The sequence below is a fragment of the Lissotriton vulgaris genome, chromosome 5 (assembly GCF_964263255.1).
Source record: "Lissotriton vulgaris chromosome 5, aLisVul1.2, whole genome shotgun sequence".
Taxonomy (NCBI): Eukaryota; Metazoa; Chordata; class Amphibia; order Caudata; family Salamandridae; genus Lissotriton; species Lissotriton vulgaris.
The window spans coordinates 305,683,922-305,709,876 of record NC_141693.1 but is presented as its reverse complement, the minus strand read 5'-3'; the positions used below and the strand labels follow the sequence as shown (position 1 = coordinate 305,709,876).

The 25,955-nt window shown below is 49.3% G+C and overlaps 1 protein-coding gene across 2 annotated transcripts in view; it reads left to right on the top strand.

The window, feature by feature from the left end:
- The window catches only part of CFAP74 (cilia and flagella associated protein 74), a 1,279,283-nt gene that overhangs the window by 497,522 nt on the left and 755,806 nt on the right, over window positions 1-25,955 (top strand). For both annotated transcript variants that reach the window (XM_086921531.1, XM_086921532.1), the window contains exon 21: window positions 15,367-15,489. In XM_086921531.1, coding sequence (XP_086777657.1) covers window positions 15,367-15,489 — 123 coding nt within the window. The remainder of the gene's footprint in view (window positions 1-15,366; window positions 15,490-25,955) is intronic.

Below are 25,955 nucleotides of genomic sequence, written 5' to 3'. Positions count from 1 at the left end.
TGTTTTGAGGACTTGTACCTCTCCCTTTTACACTCTGACATAGACATGCTGGCGATAGGGGGAGATTTCAACATGCTGATGGACGCCAGTAGGGATAGTACATCCCCCTCCTCTGTTCGCAAGCCACTCGCCCGCGCAGCGGTGGCGTCCATATGCTCCCATTTCTCCCTTCTGGACATTGAGGCCAAACTACACTCTAACTCGCCTGTTTTCACACATCACTCTGGCTGCCACAACACCAGCACCAGGATAGATTACTAGCTACTTTCTCCGGGATTAGCGGGTTGGGTCATGGACCATAGCACTCCTCCCGCACTTTTTCAGACCATTCCCCTGTTGTCCTGTCCCTTGCAGTTCCTCGATTGGGTGGCTACGTACGGCAGTGGAGGTTTCCTGGGAGGGCTTTAACAGACCCCGTATTGAGGACTATTTTGACCTGAATACTGGATCGGTGACCACCTGGGCCACACTTTGGGAGGGGTTCAAAGCTACCATAAGGGGGGTCTGCATCACTAAACATGTTGGGGCGCTGCGAGAAATCCGTGCCACTCTGTCTCCCCTGGAGAAAGAGTTGCTGGCTGTCGAACATGTGATCCTTACCAATCCCTCCCCGGGCAACGGGGCACGTCGCCTCGAGCTGCTCCTGGAGTTCAGAGACACGGCAGACAAGGAACTGAAGTATGTAAGCAAATACCACACGGCACGCCAGTACGGTGAGGGCGATCGGCCGGGTAGATTGCTGGCTCAGCTCTTGCGCCCACCCCGTCAGGCGACATATATTACTGAGATAACTGATGCACAAGGGGTTTGCCAAGTCACCACCCCCGCCATCTGCGGCACCTTTTTGGTCTACTATCGGCAACTTTACTCATCTGCCCTTACGGAGGAGTGTCGCGATCCTGGGCCATACATCAATGAGATCGCTATGGTGTACCTAGAGAGATACATGCAGGATTTTTTGGCCCATCCCATCACGCCAGAATTGATCACGGAAGCGATTGACTCCTTGAAAGGGTCCTCAGCGCCTGGCCTTGATGGCTTCACGGCGGATTTTTATCAGGAATACAAAGAAGAACTAGTGCCCATTATTATGGAGGTGTACGCCGAGGCCTTAGACTCTGGCATTCTTCCTCCGACTCTTCGCGAAGCGGTCATAGTTCTGCTGCCCAAGCCAGGACGCGAGCCCACGGTCTGCAGCTCCTATCGCCCACTTTCGCTTCTCAACCTGGACTATAAGATCTTAGCCAAAGTGCTGGCGATGCGGTTAGCGTTGCTGGTCAACACCATTATATCTCCGGCACAATCAGGCTTTGTCCCTCAGCGAACAACCTCACTGAACCTACGCACGATTTTTTCGGTTCTCCATAGAATCGACCCAGCCACCCCTGCTGCTGCGGTCTTTTTGGATACCGAAAAGGCTTTCGATACGCTGGAGTGGCCTTTTTTTCTAGATGTGATGCGCAGGATGGGAATGCCCGCGATGTTTGTTGCGACAGTGGAACTGCTGTACACCGCTCCCGCGGCCCGCATTCGCATAAACGGCACCATATCCGACAAATTTACCCTATCTAGAGGTACCCGACAGGGATGCCCCATGTCTCCCTTGCTTTTTATTTTGGCGATGAATCCCCTGGTGCGGCACTTACAGGAAAAACATCTCCACAGAGGGCTGCAGTTCCGCACGGGCCCTCTATTGGTCTCGCTATATGCGGACGACATGGTACTATATGTCCGCACTCCGGAAGCCAATCTACGACCCCTGCTATTTGAGATTGAACGTTTTGGTGAATATTCTGGCCTTAGGGTCAATTGGCACAAGTCACAGTTATTTCCCCTCACCCCCGCCACCACGCAATGGCCCTGCTCCCTCCCACTGGAGTGGTGTGAGGACTCAGTTAAATATCTGGGGATACACATACACCTTGATACCGTGTCCATTATTCGTTAAAATTATGGCTGAGCCCTTGATTTTCTGGAGGATAACACCAACAGATGGCTGTGTTTCCCCTTGTCAATGGCTGGGCGAATTGCCATCGTGAAGATGGTTGTTCTCCCCCGTTTTTTGTACCTCTTCAACAATATCCCAATTCCACTTACCAAGGTCTTTTTTACGCAATTACGCACCGCATTGCTGAGATTGGTATGGGGGGCAAACGCCCACGACTCGCTTGGCGCACACTAACGCTACCGTACGAGAGGGGCGGCTTTGGGGTCCCGGATTTTCACCTTTACTACCTGACCGCCCAGTGCTCCTACGCACACTCTTGGTATCATCCTGATGCCAGGATTCCGAACTTGCGGCCTGAAGCCGACGCGGCGCTCCCAGTGAGCCTTGCAAAGGTTCTTCCTAAGGGTCTCCCCCGTGAAAAACAGGACATACTCCCGCTCACCACAACGACATGGGCCTGGGACAAACTTAAACGCTTGCTTCGCATAGATGCACTGTACTCCCCCACCCTCCCACTACCCAACTCCCACTGGCTCCCCATAACGGGCGAAACGGTGGTCTGTAGAACGATGGCGAAGTTCCAGTTACACACGATTGGTGACCTGTTCCCCAATGGCCACGTATTTACTCTCACTAAAGATCCCCGCTTCGCAGACCGCACATTTATGGACACATTCATTCTTACAAGAATGCGAGCGATGCTGAGAGCCACCTTCGACACATTTCCTCTCCCGCCTGAAGATACCCCGGCCCTTACACACATCATACAGAACACATCAGGGGCACACATGGTGTCCAAACTTTACAAACTATGCCTGCTTTCACTTTCCTCGTCAGACGAAACGGTCCGTACCGCTTGGGAGCTGGATCTAGGCACACAGATCACGGACGATCAGTGGGAAGCGTGCTGTGCCATGACCAGGGAGGTCTCCATGAATGCCAGACACAAGCTTATACATTTTAAATTCCTCCGTTGACTGTACCACACCCCAGCACTTTCACATAAGATCGACCCCACCAGATCCCACAACTGTCCTAAATGTGGCGCCCCCCAGGCTGACTTTGCTCACCTTTCCTGGACCTGCCCGAAATTACACACCTACTGGGTTGAGATACACAGAACGTTAGGTGAAATACTGACACTATCATTAACTGTCACGCCCGAGATTGCTTTGCTGGGGTATGTGTCCAATTTCCCTCGTAAAATCCGCAGATTGGCGTCCATTTGCTTCCTGCTGGCCAAGAGAGAGGTGGCGCTGCTTTGGTGCTCGCGTCGCGCTCCCATGGCTGCGTCCAGGCTTAGGAGCGTGGCGCACTGTAATACGAACAGCGTGGAATATTCGGAACAGCTTCCGACCTCCTCCCGCCCCGTAGATATCTGGGGCCCATATCGTCACTATATAACTGAAAAGGCGAAGATAGCGCCCTCTCAATCCCTACACCCCAACAATCCGACCGGGGTGGGTTAGTTCGTGAACTCTCCCGACTTACACCCGCTTTGGGATTGCCCTCGAGGCGTCACACTTACTTTCCTTGTGAATGATGTCCTGATTCAGGTAGACCAGTGGTTCTTCTCTTTTCCTCGCATTGGGACACACTGTTGCTGGAACTGTGGGCAGTGGGGTGATATTGATCCTTCCCATGCTTTGTTTTGTCCCCTGACACTAGTGTTGGCTCTTGTTGGATACTTCTGCCCTTCCAGGATGGTGCCGGTCATCATCGCTTTTTGTATTGCCCTAGGATGGTTGTCACCGATAGTTACTTGCAATGTCTTACTAACTGACTTAAGGTGCTGTTCTCGCAAGATATCCTGTATGATTTCTGTTTTTGTTGTACCTTTTTTTGTTATTTCCATGCCTTTTGATTTACAGCATATCCACACCTGTTGCCTTATTGGAAAAATAACACTACTGTATACATGCTATCCTGCTATGCAATCTTACTGTACAGTTACAGGTTCAATTTGTATTGTTGATGCCGCCACTTACTATTCCAATGCGCAAGCTCTGTATCGAGTTGATGTAAATGAAGATTGCTTTACTGACTTCAATAAAGTGTTTACAAAAAAAAACATTCCAAAAGGGGGTACTTTCCTACAATATGATTAAGGAATATTGGTGCGGTTGAAAGATAAGGGGCAAGAATCTTAAGGGGTGGTTCATTTTCCCTGCTGACATTAGGGTCCATGGTAAAGTTGCTACACCACTGATTCTATAGAGTGACTAGTTTGCACCTACCTTCTTCAAAGATGCCTACTTTCATATTCCTATCAGTAATACCTCATATTTTCTACAGAGTGTGAGGGCGGTCATTACAGATACCAGTTGGCCTCAAGTATGCTTGAAGGGTGATTATTAGGGTGCTCTCATTGTTTTCTACTTGGCCTTCCTGGCTCAGTGTCTATCCAGTTTAGCGAATGAGTTTGACACCATGTTCACATGTTTGGATCCTGGCATGTCTTCTCAATTTTACATCCTTGAATCCCTTTGGGATACCAATAAACATCAATTAACTGCCAAAAAAAACCCACAGTGGTGAATATGTGCGCCACAAATTTGCCTGTTATGGTATGACATTTCATCTACTCCTGAAGGGCACACACATTTATTCATATCTTGATAACTGTCTGAAATAAAAGCATTGTCTCCAGACTACATGGCAAAGCAACTTACAATTAGTGTCCAGCACTGTTCATAACTTAGGTTATCCCATAGGCATCAAGGAGTCTCACTCAGATCCTTGGCAAAGACATCAGTCAGTAGGAGGTCTCCTGGGCACTTCTTTGGGAATCTCCTATCCTACACCTGAGAGAGTTGGGGCACTAAAACAAACAATCAAACATTTTTCTTGAGACTTCAGTCATCAGCATGATGGTTTCAGCGACTCAACACAATTGTCTCAAAATTGATTTTAAACCGTGTACTCTCTTTTTGTCCAGCTCCTCGTGGGTCAGTTCTTTGTCCCGCCAATTAACCAATTTACAGTATAGACCAACTCCTCATATGATTTCTGGGCAGCTCACTGGGATGATCTGAACAATTACAGAAACAACAGTCCATACAAAATATTCCGAAGTTTTTCCTTTCTTCAGGGAAAATTGTCTTCCTGCTCAGCACCATCAATTTGTGTTTTAACATTTGCTGAAACATGCTTCCAGTTTCTGTGGAACTAGGCTAATCAGCTCTGAGCCTTGGAGTTTCAAAACAAAGTAGTCCTTTAGAACATTTGTCTAGATGAAAACAAAAACACTATTCAGGCGGGCATTTTGAGAGGTTTTACCACAAATGGGGAATGAAACAGATTACCCTTCAGTCTGTTTCTTTTCATATAGATTTTATGTTGGATGAAACAGATTACCCTGCAGTCTGTTTCTTCCCATACAAATCATATGGTGCATGAAACATGTTAACCCGCAGTCTATTCCTTCTAATATAGATATTTTGTTTCTTTAAATGACCACCGCTAATGCCCCCAGTTTGCCTCTCAACTGACAACAGGAAAAGATACACAGGGAGTACATTAGTCAGGAAAAATGTATTTTACATTCTGCCAACTCTTCTGTCCAAAAGACTCCCCAGAAAGCCAATACCCCCATTGTGGCCAAGACATACTAGGTTTTCAGATCCAGTTCTGGAACTGAGCTGGGATTGTTGGTAGCACTTCAGCAGCAAGTGTGGCATCTGAGTGGGGAATGGATGGGGCCAGTTGAAATACCTTTGAAGTGAATGCTTGTTTTGGAGATTCTTTATTTTCTGTCCTATGTTCAATAAAGTAATTCACAACCAGCTGTGGTCGTATCATACTGGGTATTAACATTCCACATAATCCTTAAACCTTCATCTCTAGGGCATTGCAGTGCTGCGAACCTTGAGAGAAAGCCTTTGCCCTTACTGGGTGTTGTTAGACCTGTCAGCCCTAGGGTGGTCTTTCCCTGTGATTTTTTGCCCTTGCCTCATGTTTCCCACCTTCTTTTTGTTGGCCCATAGGTCTTCGGGCACCTTTTCATAGCTAATCTGTGTTAGGGTGCAGGTACTCTCTACTTCAAACATGGTCCCGGCGCTGTCCGAGTGAGACCCACGGGAGGGTCGGGCCCCTTCCTTCGGCTCCCCGACTCACTGCAAGGGTCGGGAAGGCCGAAGAGCACCAGGTAACCCCTGGGGAGGAGGGCTGTAGGCCCGAGTAGGCCCCTCCCCCGGGGTGAATTAAGACTGGGCCCCATTGGCCCCCTCCTATTGTGCCTCGAGTGTTCAGGAGGCTTAGGAACAGGGATCTACCCTACTGCATCGTTAATTGTGGAGTGATGTTACCCCGTCAGATAACCCACTTTAGTGACTGGTGGTGTTTAGTGGCCGATTTAGGTGGCCTATAAGCTCATGTCTAATGAAATGGTTTCATGCCTGTTATGAGGGGATGACCTTCTCCCTGTACTGAATTTTTTGCAGGGTGGGCTTCTACAGTTCCTGAAGGGATCAAACTGCGATATTTATTGATTCATTCTAATGGTATTCTGATGATCTAATTCTGGGTCGCAAAACGCTCAGTATTCACAAGAAGAAAAGCTTGTGGCTGTGTTCTTTGAAGTTATCTGTTGTACTGAAAGTACTCGATGAAATGTTTTATCACTTTCTATGAAGTGCAATTTAGAAGGCGTCCATGAGAGGTTTAATGTGGTACTTTACTGCAATGCTATGGTCGCTTCTTGTAGGATCCTCCAGGTTTATGAAAGTACCCTCTTTGCCTGCTGAAGAGTATGATGCGACAGGCTGTGTTATTTAATGTTCACTGCTCAGATGAGCTGGTTATTACTTTAAGGACAAGTCTTACTGAAACTGCCTAATGAAATGCTTAAATGAAATACTAATGATTAGCTAAATGCATTACTTGCTTGATCCAAAGTCTATATAAAAGAACTTGATTTACAAATACAACTACTGGTGTGGTCTCCTTTATTGCGCCTACTGTGTGTCTCATTGGATGAGTGTGTTAAGTAGCTGCTTTACACGCAAGCCCCTGGCTGCCTTCCTGCTCGAGCCATGCTACCCCTCGGAGAGCTGGTGGTCCCAGTTCTTACATTGGTGGCGAGAGGTGGGATCCAGGACCTGTAGCTACCTAACAACCTCCAGTGGGACAGGGTGCACTGCAATTGATTGGACACCTGTGGTGCTGCAAGCAAACCTAATTGTCCACCACTGTCTAAGTCTGCAAAGTGTGTAGGAACCGGTGTTGACCCAGCATTGTTGCCTACGTCCAGAATTTTTCTTTCTGGTTGCCTGGGTCCCCATCTGACAAAATGGAGTTCCAGCTGGCTGACCTTGATAAGTACACGGTAGTGCAGTTAAGGGAGTTTTGTCAGGGGATGGGGCTGCCTGTGGGGACGAGAGCTGTCAAAGAAGAGCTCTGTGCTGCCTTGAGGGCATGGGTAAGGGCCCACTCAGAGGAGGAAGAGGATGGGGAACAGGTCACACACGGGGAGGCGGACACTCAGGAAGACCCAGGCCTACTCAACATTGACATGTCAGACAATGTGTTGCCAGGAAGACGTTCCGGGGCAGGGAGTAGTGTATCTAGGGGGAGTGCATCGTCGCAGGAGTACGAGGACAGGAGGGAGGAGAGGCGATTAAGGTGGGAGCTTGCCAAGTTAAAGCACCAGAGGGAGAGAGAAAGGGAGGATAAGCAGTTTGCTATGGAGGAAAGGAAGCTGGCGCACGAGCTTCAGCTCAAAGAAATGGAGCTGAGAGCATTACAGTTGGGTGCGCCAGGGAGTCCTAATGGTGGCAGCGTACCAGAGGCTCAGCAGGAGCCCAGATTCTGGTTACCCAAGGAGGTGATAGCGAGCTACACCAAGGGGGATGACATTGCCAGGTGGTTGGAGGCGTATGAAGTGGCCTTGACTGCCCATGGGGTGCCCGAGAAACATTGGGGAGGTGGTTTGTACCGGTATATACCTCCTGACGTCAGGGACACCCTCCTGTATCTGGAAAAGGCAGATCAGTTTAGGTATACCCCCATGAAGGAGGCGCTTATCAAACATTTTGGGCTCAACCCTGAAAGGTATCGCCAGAGGTTTCGTGGCAGCCATAAGCTGTCCACACAGAAATGGGTGGATTTTTTTGAGTATGCCCGTAAGGCTCTGGATGGTTGGGTGCGTAGCAGCGTGGTGCGTGATTTTGAGGGTCTGTATAACCTTTTTTTGAGAGAGCACCTCTTGGATAAGTGTTTTCCGGAGTTACGCCAACATTTGGTAGACCGCAAGCTTACTGATCCCCGTGAGCTTGCGAAGGAGGCGGATACTTGGGTTAGCACCCGGGTGTCACACAAGGGCCCCGGGGGAGATGGCCCAAAAGGCGGACAGGGCGCCCCTCAGAAGAAAGAGGGTGGAGATAAAAGACAGGAGTTCTCACGAGGCCCACAAACTAGACAGTTTGGGAAAGGAGTAGGTACCCCACCTCAGAACCGTTCCCCAAAACCCACTTACCCTGACAAGAGTCAGCAGCCAAAAGTGGTCCGGTGCTATGAATGCGGAGAAGTCGGACACTACAAGGGAGATGCCCAGTGTCGCAAACAACCCCCAGCCCCCACTGGTGGCAAGAGTCCCGGGGTGGGTAGTGTAGCTCTTGGGTTGGAGCTGCCCCTAGATAGGTAAGGGGAGTGGACAGGCCTGACCCTGGTTTCACTTGGGGATAGAGAGATGGTCCCAGTGACGCCCTTACCATTGAATACTGCTAAGTACCAGCAGAGGGTGAAGGTCAATGGGGAGGAGGTGGACGCTCTGAGGGACACAGGAGCCAGCATGACCACAGTAAGGGAAGGCGGGTGTTCCCTGAGCAGGTTGTTCCTGATGTGTACCATCAGGCCGTGTTGGCTGACGGCAGTCTGAGCTACTATCCGGTGGCTCAAGTTCCCTTTGAGTGGGGAGGAGTGTCAGGCCCCTTGAGAGTTGCGATCAGCCCTGCCGTGCCTGTGGACTGTCTGCTCGGTAATGACTTCGAACATACCGCCTGGAAGGAAGTGGAGTTTAAGGCCCACACTGAGATGCTGGGATTACCAGGGTGGACTTGCGTAGCCAAGCGGTCCATGGCTGCCCGGCAAGAAGCTCAACCCGGGTTGGAGCCTGAAACCACGGCCCAACCCAATGCCGGTCCAGAGGAGAGTGTTGTGGAGGACACACCCCGGCGTATGGATGGGGATCCCGCGGAGGTAACCCCGGAGTCCGTGGAGGTGGATGTCGTTCCCGTGGGGGACCTGCCGACCCCTGCCGAGTGGCATGTGGAAGGAGGGCCTACCCGGGAGGAATTCCGTTGGGCACAGAAAGTGTGCCCCACGTTTGAAGGCATGCGGTGACAGGCCGAAGCCCAAGCGGTCAACCAAGAGACCAGCAGTTACCACGTGTATTGGGAGGATGGCCTCCTGTACAGTGAGCCAAAGGTTCCGGTGCATGGATCATCGAGGGCCTTAGTGGTCCCCCAGTGTTACCGGGCCTTTTTAATGGAACTGGCGCATGAGATACCCTTAGCTGGACACCTGAGTTAGGACAAGACCTTTGCAAGGCTTGTCCCACATTTCTATTGGCCTAGGATGAGGGTTGCCTCTGACACCAACTGCAAGACCTGCAAGACTTGCCAGGCCAGTGGCAAGACGGGGACCAAAGTAAAGGCCCCGTTGGAACCACTCCCAGTGGTCGGGACCCCTTTCGAGCGGGTCGGAATAGCCATTGTTGGGCCATTGGATCCTCCGACCTCTGCGGGACAACGGTTCATCCTGGTGTTAGTGAATCACGCCACTCGGTACCCGGAGGCCATCCCTCTGAGGACCATTACTGCACCTGTGGTTGCGCGGGCCCTGATGGGAATATTTACCCGAGTGGGATTCCCCAAGGTCGTGGTGTCGGACAGAGGCACAAATTTCATGTCAGCCTACATGCAGGCCATGTGGAAGGAGTGCGGAGTGACCTATTGGTTCTCCACTCCTTACCACCCCCAGACTAACGGGCTCGTAGAGCGCTTCAACAAGACCTTGAAGGGGATGATCCGGAGTCTGCCAGAAGACCTGAGGCGGAAATGGGACATCCTCCTCCCTTGCCTGCTGTTTTCATACCGCGAGGTACCACAAAAGGGAGTCGGGTTCAGCCCCTTCGAATTGCTCTATAGCCATCCTGTTAGGGGACCCCTCAGTCTGGTCAGAGAGGGGTGGGAGAAGACTTCGAAGAAGCTTCCCCGTGATGTTGTCAGCTACATGCTGGCATTCCGCAGCCAGATGGCCAAGCTGTGGAAGGAAGCCTCAGACAACTTAGAGGCTAGCCAAGCCGTCATGAAGGAGTGGTATGACCGCAACGCTCGGACGGTAGAGTTGGACGCTGGACAGAAGGTGTGGGTCATGGGACCTGGGGAGCTTAGTGCCCTCCAGGACCGGTGCACTGGTACGTACGAAATTATGGAGCGTCGAGGCCAGACCACCTACCTAGTTGACTTGAAGAGCCCCCGTCAACCCCATCGGGTGCTCCACGTCAACCGCCTGAAGCCTCACCATGAACGATCAGAGCTTGCTCTCCTCATGGTGACGGATGGGAGCGAGGAGGAGGAAAGTGAGCCTCTTCCTGACCTTCTAGCGGCTCAGGAGAACGATGGTTCAGTGGAGGGAGTTGTCCTCTCCCCATCCTTGACCCCAGAACAACAGAGGGACTGCCGCCAGGTCTTGGCGCAGGACGCCTCGTTGTTCTCCCTCACACCTGGAATCACCCATCTGTGTACCCATGATGTGGACACAGGGGACAGTCCGCCAGTAAAAACCAAGTCTTACCGGCTGTCCGATAAAGTAAAGAACAGCATCCAGGGTGAGGTGACCAAGATGCTGGAGCTGGGAGTGATCGAACCCTCCAGCAGCCCGTGGGCTAGCCCGGTGTGCTGGTGCCGAAAGCGGCTCCACCGGGCACCACATCAGAACTTCGGTTCTGTGTGGACTATCGGGGGTTGAACTCTGTCACCAAGACAGATGCTCAACCGATACCGGTCAATCGGCAGATGAGCCGATTGACCGGCTGGGAGCAGCCAAGTACCTCAGCACCATCGACTTGACATCAGGGTACTGCCAGATTGCCATGGCCGATGGAGCGAAGGAGAAGACAGCGTTCTCCACCCCGAGGGCCACTTCCAATTTTGAGTGATGCCCTTCGGGCTCAAGAATGCTCCGGCCACCTTCCAGCGGTTGGTGAACCAGGTGCTATCTGGCCTGGAGTCCTTCTCAGCGGCATACCTTGATGACATAGCTGTCTTCAGTAGCACCTGGGAGGACCATCTGCAGCATCTCCAGGAAGTGCTGCAGGCGTTGCAATGCGCTGGCCTCACCATCAAGGCTAGCAAGTGCCAGATTGGACAGGGCTCTGTCGTGTAACTGGGGCACTTGGTGGGCGGAGGTAAGGTGCAACCCCTCCAGGCCAAAATTGAAACCATCATGGCCTGGTAGCCCCCCAAAACTCAGACTGAGGTCCGAGCTTTTCTCGGCCTCACTGGCTATTACCGCAGGTTCGTCAGGATTATGGCACCATCGTGGCCCCCTTGACCGAGTTGACGTCCAAGAAGCAGCCACGCAAGGTCATCTGGACGGCTGCTTGCCAGGAGGCCTTTCAAACACTGAAGCGCGCGATGTGCACCGCTCCGGTGTTGGCCACCCTGGACTTCCAAAAAGAATTCATCGTGCAGACAGATGCCTCAGAGCATGGCGTAGGCGCCGTGCTGTCGCAACTCAACGATGATGGCCAAGACCAACCTGTGGCCTTCATCTCCAGAAGACTCCTCCCTCGGGAACAGCGATGGAGTACCATCGAGCGAGAAGCCTTCGCTGTGGTCTGGGCTTTGAAGAAGTTGAGGCCATACTTTTTTGGCTCTCACTTCCTAGTTCAAACCGACCACCGTCCCCTTCGCTGGCTCATGCAAATGAGAGGCGAAAACCCTAAGTTGCTAAGGTGGTCCATTTCCCTACAGGGGATGGACTTTAGGGTGGAACATCGGCCCGGAGCTGACCACGCCAATGCTGACGGTCTCTCCCGGTTTTTCCGCCTTAGTGACGAGAACTCCCTAGAGGTTGGGTAGCTCTCCCCACTTGCAGCTGGGGGGGACCCATGTTAGACCTGTCAGCCCTAGGGTGGGCTTTCCCTGTGATTTTTTGCCCTTGCCTCATTTTTCCCACCTTCTTTTTGTTGGCCCATAGGTCTTCGGGCACCTTTTCATAGCTAATTTGTGTTAGGGTGCAGGTACTCTCTACTTCAAACATGGCTGCCACTGGCCCCTGCTACTGCAGCGTGGTCTTTTAGTGTAGCACCCTAGTTGTCAGGAGTAGGCTGGATCCCCATACAATGTTGCAATACCAGCCACCCAGCCCCTGTCCATAGGTAGAGTGGGGAAGCTCCTGGAACCTTCCAGAACAAGGGCGGAGTTAGGTTTTCCCGCCTTAGAGAGTGGTCACCTGACCTGGGCATGTATAAGCAAGGGAGGGAACTTTTTCTAGTCAGTTGGGGCATCACTGACCTGGGGAACCCACGCAGGAGTTTTAGGCGGGAGGGCCTAGTTTGGAACCTATGCTACTGGGAGTGACAGGATTTAGGTGCTGCCTCTTAAGCTGGGTGAGGTGTCCTAAGCTAGCCCCCTGATCTGGCCCAGTGGTAGGGAATCCCAGGGTCCATCTGCAGTGACTGAGGAGAAACTCTTCAAGCCTTCAACTCAACCCCCACCCCCCCTCTCAGCAACTTCAAGTAACCAACATCTAAGGACGCAAACCATCCAAGCGCCAAGAAAACGGCTTTCCTGTGACCAGAGACTCCTGGGGGATCGACCAGGTACTGGACTGTGCTGCCCTGCGCACTCACTGCCCTAATCTGGGCCCATCTGGCCCTACCTGTCTCCCCCTGACTGAACTGCCCTGCTGTCCTGGCTAAACTGTGTGGAAAGCGCTAGATTCTGCTCCCCCTGTCCAGCGCTGTATTTAAGACTGCCTGTCCTGTCAGGAATTATTGAGATTGCCTTCCCTCCTGCCGGCATTATCTGCTGACTGACTGGCCAAGCGTAGTGCTCTGTTCCCCTGCCCAGCGCTGTGACAGATATCACTGAAATTAACTCCCTGGCCCTGCCTGTGACCAGCGCTGTGAAGCCCCCTAAGCCCTTCTCTGAATCAGCGCCAAGCGCTGTACCGTGTCTCCCTGAGGCGCCTGAGGAGACCCTGTCACCGCGGCGTCGGTACCGCCCATGCGATGCCTCGGAGGCGCTTTCGGCCTGTCCTGCCTCCGCGCTGGATCCAGCGCCGTCGTTGACCCCCCTCGACGGCCCCCGGTGCCAGGAGAGGGCCGCCGCATCAAGTTCGCCAGGCCGCACTAGGCCTGAAGCCTCCCTGGGCCCCTGTCACATGAGCAGGAACGCCGCCGCGTCATCGGCCGCGCCCCCGCCCAAGTCGTGCAGCTATTGGCTGCCCAGAACCAGCCCCTGCTCTCATGGCCCGGCACCCGGGGAAGCACTGTCTCACCGCGAAGGGGGCGGGGGGCCTGAGGAGCCCCCTCCGCTTTGCCCCGCAGGCCGCGCTTGACCATCTGGGAAGCACCAGACCCCCGCATCTGCTCCTGGTTCTGGCGCTGGCTGAGTGAGACCCACTGGAGGGTCGGCCCCTCCCTTCAGCTCCCCGACTCACTGCAAGGGCCAGGAAGGCCGAAGAGCACCAGGTAACCCCCGGAGAGGAGGGCGGTAGGCCCGAGGTCGCCCCTCCCCCGGGGTGAACTAAGATTGGGCCCCATCGGCCCCCCTCCTATTGTGCCTCGAGTGTTCAGGAGGCTTAGGAACAGAGATCTACCCTACTGCATCGTTAATTGTGGAGTGATGTTACCCCGTCAGATAACCCACTTTAGTGACTGGTGGTGTTTAGTGGCCGATTTAGGTGGCCTATAAGCTCATGCCTAATGAAATGTTTTCATGCCTGTCATGAGGGGATGACCTTCTCCCTGTACTGAATTTCTTGCAGGGGTGGGCTTCTACAGTTCCTGAAGGGATCAAACTGCGATATTTATTGATTCATTCTAATGGTATTCTGATGATCTGATTCTGGGTCGCAAAACGCTCAGTATTCGCAAGAAGAAAAGCTTGTGGCTGTGTTCTTTGAAGTTATCTGTTGTACTGAAAGTACTGGATGAAATGTTTTATCACTTTCTATGAAGTGCAATTTAGAAGGCGTCCATGAGAGGTTTAATGTGGTACTTTACTGCAATGCTATGGCCGCTTCTTGTAGGATCCTCCAGGTTTATGAAAGTACCCTCTTTGCCTGCTGAAGAGTATGATGCGACAGGCTGTGTTATTTAATTTTCACTGCTCAGATGAGCTGGTTATTACTTTAAGGACAAGTCTTACTGAAACTGCCTAATGAAATGCTTAAATGAAATACTAATGATTAGCTAAATGCATTACTTGCTTGATCCAAAGTCTATATAAAAGAACTTGATTTACAAATACAACTACTGGTGTGGTCTCCATTATTGCGCCCACTGTGTGTCTCATTGGATGTAAATGTAAATGTACAGGAATTTATATAGCGCAAATCACCGAGCGGTCTCTATGTGCTTGCTTAGGGAACCTGTCCTGGTATTCCCCTGTGAGATAACCCCGGCAGGGTATCCGCAATGTGAAAGCCAGGCATCCCGCCACGAGGGGCCGTTGTGGAGATTAAGCAAGCTATTGCCCAGAGTCGCAGAGTGTGAACCCGTGAATTGAGTAGGCACCGGAGCGAGAATTGTCGAGTCCATGGACATTTTAGGACTCAAGACCCCGCCAAGCCGGGAATTGAACCCTGGTCCCAGGCTGACCTCTGCTTCCAGGTCTGCCTCCTCTAACCAGTGAGCCACACTTCTCCACTGGATGAGTGTGTTAAGTAGCTGCTTTACACGCAAGCCCCTGGCTGCCTTCCTGCTCGAGCCATGCTACCCCTCGGAGAGCTGGTGGGCCCAGTTCTTACAGGTATATTCTGTGAACCTCACTGTTCCCCTTTTTCTAGGGAAGAATGGTACACAATAAACACACTGCTCATCCAGAACTGCATAACTTACTCCACAACAAGCAAAAAATCAGAGCTTGCTAGACACAAAGAACAGCTGAAAACAGACTTATATGCGCACATAATCCCTGATCTGTGTTGAAATAGGCATATCAGACAAACCCCACTATTAGCATGCCAGAGTGGTGCAGTATTATAAGGCAGTACCAACAGCAGATGTGTACTATTCAAATACTGGCCACTGTATGTGGAAGAACAGTAAGACTGTGGCAAAGGTACCTAGAATCTAGCAGTATGTCGTGCTGACTCGAAACCAAATTATGTAGATTATGTTAATGTTAATTTGTATGGTGATGCTGTTTTTGCACTATTAATGTAACTCTTTTTTTTCTCCTTAGGTTCGTCAAGGCGACATCGGCCCCTTTGCCACTGTGAAGCTTCATGTTATTTTCACCCCAGTCATACCTGGGAAAGCGGTCAATGACTTTGAGATCACATTTGACAATGCTGACTGCAGACCTGTGAGTTTTCCATAAAGCATAAGCATAGAATGTAATATGCAACTTTTCTAATTGGATATTCATTTTGAAGCTCTACCTTCTTTTCTTACATCACATCTTCACAACGTTACTGATACATTTCTAGAATAATTTTAACCTACTTCTATTTAAGCCCTCATGTTCATCTTATCTAGAATAGGGTTTAATAGGGGCAAAGTGACCTAAGCAGGTTAATATTCGTTTGCTAACATGGGTATCTTCATCAAATTCTTTGATACTGAAAATGTATTTCCTCATGAAAGATCCTTGCACCTTTAAAACATGCAACATGTTTATCTAAATAAATAGAACAGCAATGCTTGCATAAAGGCTGCACTTGCTCTCTATGTTTGTCTGTTAGAATTGTGCTAGACTTATCTCTAAGAAAAACCTCTTCAGAAAATTTCAAATGAGATTAAAGTATATGTAACAGCCTTGTTCCACCAAACCTTCCCTCCTTTTTATAAAACAGAATAATATGAAAAATAATGTTTTATTGTGCATACAGCCACATAAGGAGGAGAAACTGCGCTGTCACTTTAAGGCTAACCAAGGACCTCTGCAATCACAACATGCGCCAAAGTGACCATTAGCCTTCACTTCACTTTTCCGGCTCTTTGCGGAGGAACCCATAACACAGAGCTTTGCACATCCATACGTTTTTTCAGTTGCATTCCTTGTCTGCAATATTTTTCATATTTGTCCCAACATCGTATGCACTTAACTGAGATCAATTGTGACTTGAAAGATTTACCATACAGTAGTAATGAGCCTACTAGGACCACCCAGCCTCTAAATGGATCTGCAATTAGGTCAAGAGAAAGTTAGACAGTATAGCCCTTTACACCAATTGTCCCTATCTTTGCATTAACTATAGGAAGAATATGTCAGCCAGGATCTGTGTTGAGATCATTGCCTCCCAAGTTCTAACAGAGCCTTATGGTCTTACTGTTTGGGTCACCAGCTTCTTATCAGTATTGAGAGGTGACCATTCAGTCTTTATATGTTTTTACAAACCTTTAACAAGGTAGGAGGTGTTTGAGAAGCCCAGTATCGCTGAAAGATGTAATAATTATGCTATGCCCCCTTTGCATATGTTATGTTATAAACCTCTGATGGAAAATGCTTCTTCTCAAAACAAGTACTGTATCAGATTTAAATTTTATATGAGACGGTCTCATGGTACAATTATTAAGTACAATGAGATTATCTGACACCCATCGGCCTCCAGATGACATATTTAAATAGTTTGTGGTGCCACACAGGAAATTTATGAGAGGTCCTTAAGCACAAAACACATCTCTAAGCTTCTCTCTTGCATAGGTAGGAAGATGAAAGGTCCTGTGGTGTTCTCAAGCTTTCTAAAGGAAGCAGGAAGCAATACAACTAGCATTACTGTAAACAAGATCTTATCACCACCAACCCTAAAGGTACCTGTCTCCTTCTGTTGGCCCCCCAAAAAATAATTTTAACTTCGTCCTATGAAGCTTTATAGGGGTGAGACAGTCACATGTCCTAAAAATGGACTCGGGCACTGTTTCTTTAATCAGCCATTTCCTGCCTTTGATCAATGTCTCTAAAGCTCTCCAGGTAACAGAGCCAGAAGGCTCACTGTCTGCTTTGCATAGCACAGAGTTATAGATAGTTCTAGCTGCAGATTCCTTATCTTAAAATAATCCCCAGGCGATTCAGATCTGGAATTTTTTCGTGAACAGTACGCCTGCCACTGTTAGGTGGAATTGTTCAGCTCCACGTGTCATCGTCCTCACCAGAAGTGACATACGTGGTGTCTATAAAATAAAGACGCCACTCCAGTTCACTGATGTCAGTTCTTTTTCTTTGCGCTAGTCAGCACAGATCAGGGAAGAGCTATCCCCTTATCTTTTTTGACTGAGCTTTTTTCGACTATTTGTTAACATGTTTTTCGACACTTGTCTCCTGGTGCATCAAGCATGTCAGCTAGGAAAGCTGGTTTCAAGTTTTGTGGTGCCTGTCACAGACAAATATCAGTGATGTACCAGCATTTGGTGTGCCTGTGATGTTTGGAGTGCAACTATGATGCGAAGACCTGGATTGATTGCAGCGCCATGTTCCCCAAGGCCTTAAAGGAGCAATTCATCAAGCTCATCGGCACTCAGTTTGCAACACCATGACATTCACAATCTCTGTTGAGAGGAAGGTCCTGGGATCAGTCGCGGACCACTCCAAGAGCTTGTGGTCACAGTCGAGGTCATCAGGGAAGTTGGACATGTCCCACAGATGCAAGAAGAGAAGTCGAAGACTTCTTTGACTACTCTATGTCCGTCGAAGTCATCTGACGATATGAGGGAGGGTCAGTGAGCTGCCTGAGGACAACTGGCATGAGGATCTGGTGTAAGTCAGTGGTCTGGACACCTCCCCAGATACTGGCCTTGTCTCCTCCCCTAATGTGGCTAGGGAGGAGGTGCCTCATTTGCAAAGGGTGGTACGGAGGGTGGCTGATGGTACGGAGGGTGGCTGAGGTTCTAGACCTTACCCTACCCTCAGTGGCAGTCACGATGAACGTCTTGATGGAGGTGCTTCATCCGGGAGTTACTCCCTCTGAACCTTTATTCTCACTCAGTGAAGCCCATACTGATGTCCTAGTTGGAGCCTGGTCAAAGCCCAGCACAGGAGCGCATGTGCACAGGACAATTGACCACAGCCATCGCCTGCCCCAGGGGACCCCAGTTATCCAGTATTGGGGTATCTTTCATAGATTCACATGCCTGACTCATTCCCCGTCGCCGAGGCGGGAGTCCCATCGTATATAAAAAAGCAGTGCCAAAGGTAAAATATAGTACTAGTAGGCCTAAGAGAAAGGACTAAGGCCTAAACTGTAGTAGCCTATCTGCCTCGTTTTGTCCCAACCAATCAGCTTGCAGCACGCTCTAGAACCCTCTCTGCAGAGCCAGTTCTCCTCAGATTTTCACCGCACGTCGTGTGGAAGGGAGTCTCCCTGAGTTTCTACTCAGTTGTATTCTTCGGGAAGTCTGACAAGAAGGCCTTGTTTAGACCTTGCAGAACATGTGACAAGAAAAGAGTTCATGTTGATGATCAACATAAGGACTGTATTTATTGCCTCTTCCCAAAGCATGAGGCAAAAAATTGTAAGATCGGCCGCACATTCCCTTCTAAGACCTTAAGGGATGGGAGGCCAGAGTCCTTTTATGGCTCAAATCTTCTTCTGCTGATGATGATGACAAAGCTTCGACCTCCAGTAAGATGAGCAAGGTCTCAAGATGGTTCGTCAAGTGAGGGGAGAAAACATATCAAAACCTCCCACTCCACTTCTGGTTCTTCTCAGAGATCTCCATCATCTTTCTCTGAAACTTCAGCTCTCAAGAACTCTAAAAAGCATAAAACTGTAAGTCAAAGCTGCTCTGTCTCTTCAGCTTTTCCTATGACGACCATCTCTGTCACTTCCTCAGCTCCTTCGTCGATGGCGACAATTTCTACTGCAGCTATCACCTCTCCTATCCTGTCAACTAGGATTTCCATTGTGGCGAAGAGAATCATCGTCGACGATCCGTCGACGACAGCCTCGTCGTCGAAGTCAAAACACTCGTCAACGAAGGTATCCGTCGACATCGAGTTCGTCGACGAGAGTCCAGTCGACGTCGAGTCCGTCGATGATGATTCTGTTGACTTCGAGTCCGTCGACGATGGTTCCGACGATGAAACCAGCGACAACGACTACCATCAAGTGCACTTTGACTGCAACTCAGTCTCCACTCTCTCCATTGTCTACCGTACCACGGACGACAATGGACACTGCTTCTACTAAGCCTCCAGTAGCAATTCAAACACTTTCTATGCCTGTTTCCCGAAAGGCTTTCCAACTAAGATCTTTCCAAAGACAAGAATGTTCTTATATTTCACCGCTTACGCCATCTCACATCCTCGAGACTTATGCTCATAAAGAGGAGAATGACTATGATGATGATGACAACAAAGGAGCTTTTGGGATAGCTCACCATCCTTCGGAATTGAACATTAAGTGTCAAGATGATGAGGAGGCTAACGAATACACTGAGCAATACTATCAAGAGGACATTGTGGTTCCTCATCGTACAGGATACCAGAGGCAGTCTCGGGCTTCAGAATCCAGCCATCTGCCACCAAGCCTCATCCAGGACTTACAAGCCATGTTAGCAGATTATAGACAACGCTTTCCACCACAGCAGGTCATTCCTCCACCTCAAAAACAACAATTGATGGACAGAATGCAGAATAATGTCATACCTTCACCCCAGTACAGCGATCTGGGCCTAAATCCATCGTTTCTTTGCACTCCCCACCACCCCAGTTCAGACATGGCGATATGCAAATCAGCCTTGACCCTGTGCCTCATGGGAACAGTCCAGCCCGAACTGCCAAGCCATGTCTTTCCTGGACAGGAATCAAGCATCCTAGGACCGGTTTCTGGCTATCAGCCGTCTTCAGCCAGGATAGCTTGACTCCAGTGGTGTGGAGAGCATGGGACTCACGTCTGAGCATACCCATCCCACTCGGGGTGACAAATGCAAAAACAACACTTGATGGACAGAATGCAGAACAATGTCATACATTCACCCCAGTATAGAGATCTGAGCCTAAATCCTCCACCTCAGCCTGCAGCAGTTCCGGATCCTATTCCTCAGCCTGAGATTTCAGCACCTATGTCTCCTGTCAAGGAACCTCAGCAGCCTATTTTGCCTACTCAAACTCCGGATACTTCTTCGGATGAAGAAGTGGAAGAGGGCGAATTACCAGATAATCCTCCTTTGGATTCGTGGGATACTTATGTTATCCCCATGCCTTCTCCACCAACTCCACAACCTTCAGCCCCACCACCAGAAGACATAGGTGAGTTCCATAATCTTATGCAGCGAGCTGCGGGTAGGTTTAAACTACCAGTAACAGTGGAACAATCGGAGTGCTTTCTTCACGATTTCAAAGAAGAAACTAGAAAGGTATCCAGGGCCATTCCAATAATAGACTATATATGGAAGGAGGGCATCAAGGTAATGAAAAATCCTGCTTCTGTGCCTGCCGTGCTTCCACGGATTGATAAAAAATATCGTGCTCCGTTCGGTAGCCCTTCCTGCCTTATTGGACATCCGCGGCCAGATTCGGTCATTTCACAGGCCGCACAACAAAGATCAAAAAACCCAGCCACTCCTATCACTACGCCACCAGATAAAGAGGGATGTCGTCTGGACCTCATTGGAAAAAAATTCTCAACCATGACTGCCGCCTCAATCAGGGCAGCAAATTCTTTGGTGATCATAGGACGTTATGATCGCCAAATGTGGTCAGACATGGCTGGTCTGATTGACCTAATCCCAGAGGATAAACGTCAGGAAGCTCTGAAGATCTTGATGGAAGGGGAGCGTGCAGCTGCAGAAACTATCGACTGCGCTTTGGATATTGCAATTACAAATTTTAGACAACAAGCTGGGGCTGCAGTTCTCAGGCGTCAGGGCTGGCTAAAGGCTACCACCTTCCGGCCTGAGGTCCAACTAAAGATTTTGGATATGGCCTGCGATGGCGAGTCTTTATTTGGAAAACATATACACGAAGTCCTCCAGGCAATCAAAACAGACACTGATACCGCAAGATCTCTGGGTTCCCTGCAGTACAAGTGAGGATCTTTGAGAGGCACTAGAGGGCGTGGATACTCCTTTAGAGGAAGTTATTATCAACAAAACAGACAATATCAGCCTCAATACCGGCAGAATTATCATTCCTCATACCGCCAATCTGGTACGGCTAGTTTCTCTCGCCAAGGAGGCCGAAAACGCTCTAACAATCAAGGGCGTGATACTCACAGAAAGCAGTGAGATCAGCCGGACTCCATCCATATTTCCTTCCCTCCCTGTGGGCATGAAAATATCTTATTTTCTACACCAGTGGCAACAGATTACCTCCAACCAATGGGTGCTAGACTTCGTTCAACATGGACACCCTAGAGTTTGTCACCAAACCACCAACTACTCCGCCCAGGGGACCCACTCCCCCTCATCTTCACTTATTGTTCAAGGAGGTTCACTATGTGGTAATGGTTAGAATTAGATGATGCAGGTCTGTGGATAGAGTCTGTTGTTTATTTCACTGAAAGAGCTGATGAAGTCCTTTCTTTGTCTCAGCTACACAGAAACTTCCAGCAGAACAGACTCTGAGACAGATTTATTGTAAGTATTGGTTGCTTCTATTTCCTTACAAAGAACTGATGAGCTGAAATATGTAGTAATCCACTCAAAAGTTGAATTAAGGTAACTTTTATTCAGTACATGTCAAGTACAGCAACCATCACCAAACCCACCAAATACTGGTTTAAATTGGAACATTCACATTGATGCAATTCCACTGCATCATGACTGCATCATCTAATTCTAACCATTACCTCATACTCAATGTTCCTCAAGAACGCTATAGAAAGAGTTCCAGTTCATCAGAGGCGGAAATGCTTCTATTTCCGTTTTTTCCTCATAAAGAAGAATTCAGGGGAATGGCAACCGATCCTGGACCTGCGCAATCTCAACAGGTATCTCAAGAAACAGGGGTTTCGCATGGTCACTCTTTCAGAGAGTCTAAGCTGCCTGAACGAGGGAGATTTTATGGCTTCTTTGGACATGGAAGATGCATACTTTCATATCGCAATCCATCCGAAACATCAAAAGCATTACGTTCTTCGGGAATCCAGGTCTTCCCGTACTTGGACGATTGGCTAATCAAAGGTCCTTCAAAGAACAGGGTACAGAACGACATAACAACATGTCGCAATCTCTTTGCATCCCTGGGTCTCACTGTGAACACAAACAAATCTCAATTGCTTCCACAAAGGATCCTGCCTTTCTTGGGCGCTCGTCTAGACACAATGCAATGCAAAGCATTCTTGTCTCAAGAAAGACAACTCCGTCTGCAAAAATGAGCAATACAAGTGTCAAAAAGAAAGTCAATTTCTGTTCGCCTGTTCGCTTCACTCCTGGGAATGTGTTCCTCAGCCATAAATCTCATCCCAATGGCACGTCTGAAAATGCGGCCTCTACAGGAAGAGCAACATCTTCAGTGGGAACAAGCGACAGGCTCTTTCGACGACATCATCAGTCACACCGCGCATGGTGAATGCTCTTCAATGGTGGGCACAACTGCACAATCTGAAGCAAGGGCTCACTTTCATGCAAATTTATCCGGACTTCGTTCTGACAACGGATGCGACCATGGAAGGATGGGGAGGCCATCTCCAAGATTTACAAGTGCATGGCAAGTGGTCTCAGAAATACAGACAATGTCACATCAACAGTCTGGAATTGAGAGCCATCTTTCAATACTTACAGGCGTTCCTTCCCAGAATCGCAGCATCTTCTGTCCTGGTCCGCACGGACAATACCACCAGCATGTTTTATGTGAACAAGCAAGGAGTAACAAGATCAGCTACACTATCAAAGGAAGCTCAGGAGTTATGAGAATGGCTAACACTTCACAACATAACTCTCAAAGCAGAACATATCAGGGGCCTCCACAATACCCTAGCGGACAAGCTCAGCAGATCCTTATCAGACTGCCACGAGTGGGAATTAGACAACACTCAATTGAATTGTTCTAGACATGGGGCAAACCAACGTAGGACTTGTTTGCAACACAGCAGAACAAGAAATACCGGTATTACGCCAGCAAATACCCTCAACAGGGATTAAAAGGGAATGCCCTGTCCATGTGATGGTCAGGGATTTGTGCTTACTCCTTTCCTCCGATCCCGTTGATTCCAAGAGTGTTGCGCAAGATGAAGCTGGGGAGCTGCCATCTCTTCCTAATTGGTACTATTCCAGGAGCCTCCAATCAGACTTCTCCTGGCTCCAACACTGCTGTCACGCAATGAGGTTCAGATACTTCACCCAGATCCTCAATCTCTGAAATTACACGCATGGCTCCTGACTTCTTAGAATTTCAACACCTTCAAATTCCTCAGGATTGCCGTGACATCTTGAAGAGAGCGCGAGCCCAAAGCACATTGAAGACTTATTGTCTTAAATGAAAGCGATTTTGCTCTTGGTGTATCTCAAACACTTTACACCCGATTGAAGCTCCTGCAGAAAAAATTCTTCCTTACATTTGGCTCGCTCTGGTCTTTCTTTTTCTTCAATGAAGGTCCATCTAGCAGCTCTATCGAGGTTCAGGAAGGTAGCTAACATTCCCTCACTATGTTCTTCATCTTTAATAAAACAGTTCATGAGAAGTCTTTTCCGAGCTTTTCCTCCGGTTAGGGCTTCCCCACCGGAATGGGATCTCAATACGGTCCTCTCACAACTGATGTAGCACCCATTCGAACCTATTCACAAAGCCGACCTCAAATATCTCACATGGAAGGTCGCCTTACTTCTAGCCCTGACATCTGCCAGAAGAGTAGGGGAAATTCAGGCATTCATTATAAAAGAACCCTTCCTGCATTTCTCTCAAGATTATGTCACTCTCCGAACTAACCTGACTTTTATACCCAGAGTGCCTTCTCAGTTCCATTTAAATGAGCCAGTGAAATTAAGAGTTTTCTTTCCAAATCCTACTACACTGGCGGAAAGAACACTGCATTCTTTGGACGTCAAGCGATGTTTGAAGTTTTATCTTCAAAGGACTAAAAACTTCAGAAAACCAGATCAGTTATTCGTGGCTTATGGTCAAACTACGCTGGGGAAAGCGGTCACTAAAGCCACAATTTCCAGGTGGATAGGCTCCGCAATCCATTTCTGTCATATTAAATCTAACAGACCACTACAAAGAAATGTCAGGTCTCACTCAACAAGAGCTGTAGCGGCGTCTACAGCATTGTTTGCAGGAGTGACGTTAGAAAATATTTGCCGTGCTGAACATGGAAGAATGTCCACACATTTACAAAACATTACTGCCTACAATCGACAAGTCAAGAAGATGCTGCAGTTGGTCAAGCGGTCTTACGTCATCTATTTCCATAGGACAAGTTCCGGCAACCAGTGTTCCTTCAATTTGTGGTTAAAATATGCTTTTCGATATATCTGTGTATTATAAAGATATAGACATATTTCAATTTGCCTACTTATTATGTGTGATGTTGCTTCTCCTGATTAATATTCTATGACTACTCTTTTGAATTTAGTCATGTTTTATCATTAGCAATGTACTTACTTCACACTTGTTGGTTGGTAAATATAATGTTTATGGGAGTGCATCATTATAAGTCTCCCACCATCCGCAATCGACTCTTACCTGGCATACTGCTTGCTACTCTGATTCAGGCAGGTGAATCTATGAAAAATACCCCAATACTGGATAAGAAAACAAGTTACTTACCTGTAACTTCAGTTATCCAGTATTGGTATCTTTCATAGATCCACATGCACCCACCCTCCTCCCCGGAGCGTCAGTTCTCTAATTTTGGGATACTCAGTTCCCACTTGTGCTAACGAAAATCTGAAGAGAACTGGCTCTGCAGAGAGGGTTCTAGAGGGTGCTGCAAGCTGATTGGTTGGGACAAAATGTTTGGTCCTTTTGGCATAATGAGGTAGAGGCTACTACGGTTTAGGCCTCAGGCCTTTCTCTAGGCATACTACTGCTATAATTTACCTTTGGCACTGCTTTTTAGGTCGAGCAGACCTACTCTCAATGCTCACGCATTGAGAGTGTCTGCTTCAGACCTTTTGTGGCCCGTATTTAGGAATGTGGACAGCTACCAGACGCGCGCTTTGACGAGGTCAGATTTCACCTCGGGAGCGAGCGTCTGGTAGCTGCGCATGCATGGTGCAAAGCCCTCACACACAGACACAGGCAGCCCCCACCCCTCTGCATGCACGCACACACACACCCACACACACACACACAGGCGCGCTCATGCACATGCAGGCATACGGCACACATACAGGCACACTATCCCCTACCTCGCATTCTCTCTCAATCACACACAGTCACGCATGCGCACACACATTCCCTCGCGCACACACGCACACACGCGCGCACACACTCCCCCCCCCCCCACCCCCCCCCCCCCCCAAGCATACACACAGGCACGCACGCACTTCACATCAGCCCTGGGCCCCACTCACCGACTGCGCTCTTCCGGCGGGGCTCCTCACGGCGCGGCGCGTCTCCTCATCTGAATCGGGGCTCCCTCAGGTCAGAGGAGCCCCGCAACAGGCGCCACACTCCTCCTTCTCCCTGGCCCCCTCCTGGGGACCCGGGCTACACCGGACGGCAGGGCGCTCCATGCGCCGGCAGCTCGCGGACCTCGGGAGGCGGGACTTCCGGTCGGCCGCTAGCGGATTGGCCGGCCGCGCAAGAGCTTCCGGGTCACCGCGGGCAGGGCGGCGGCGCCCTTTTTTAATGAAAGGTTTTAACAACGTTGTATAAAACGTCCATTGCTCTAGCAAACTCCCAAAGCGCCGTGACATTTCAGAGAGTCACGCGCAGGCGAGCGAAGA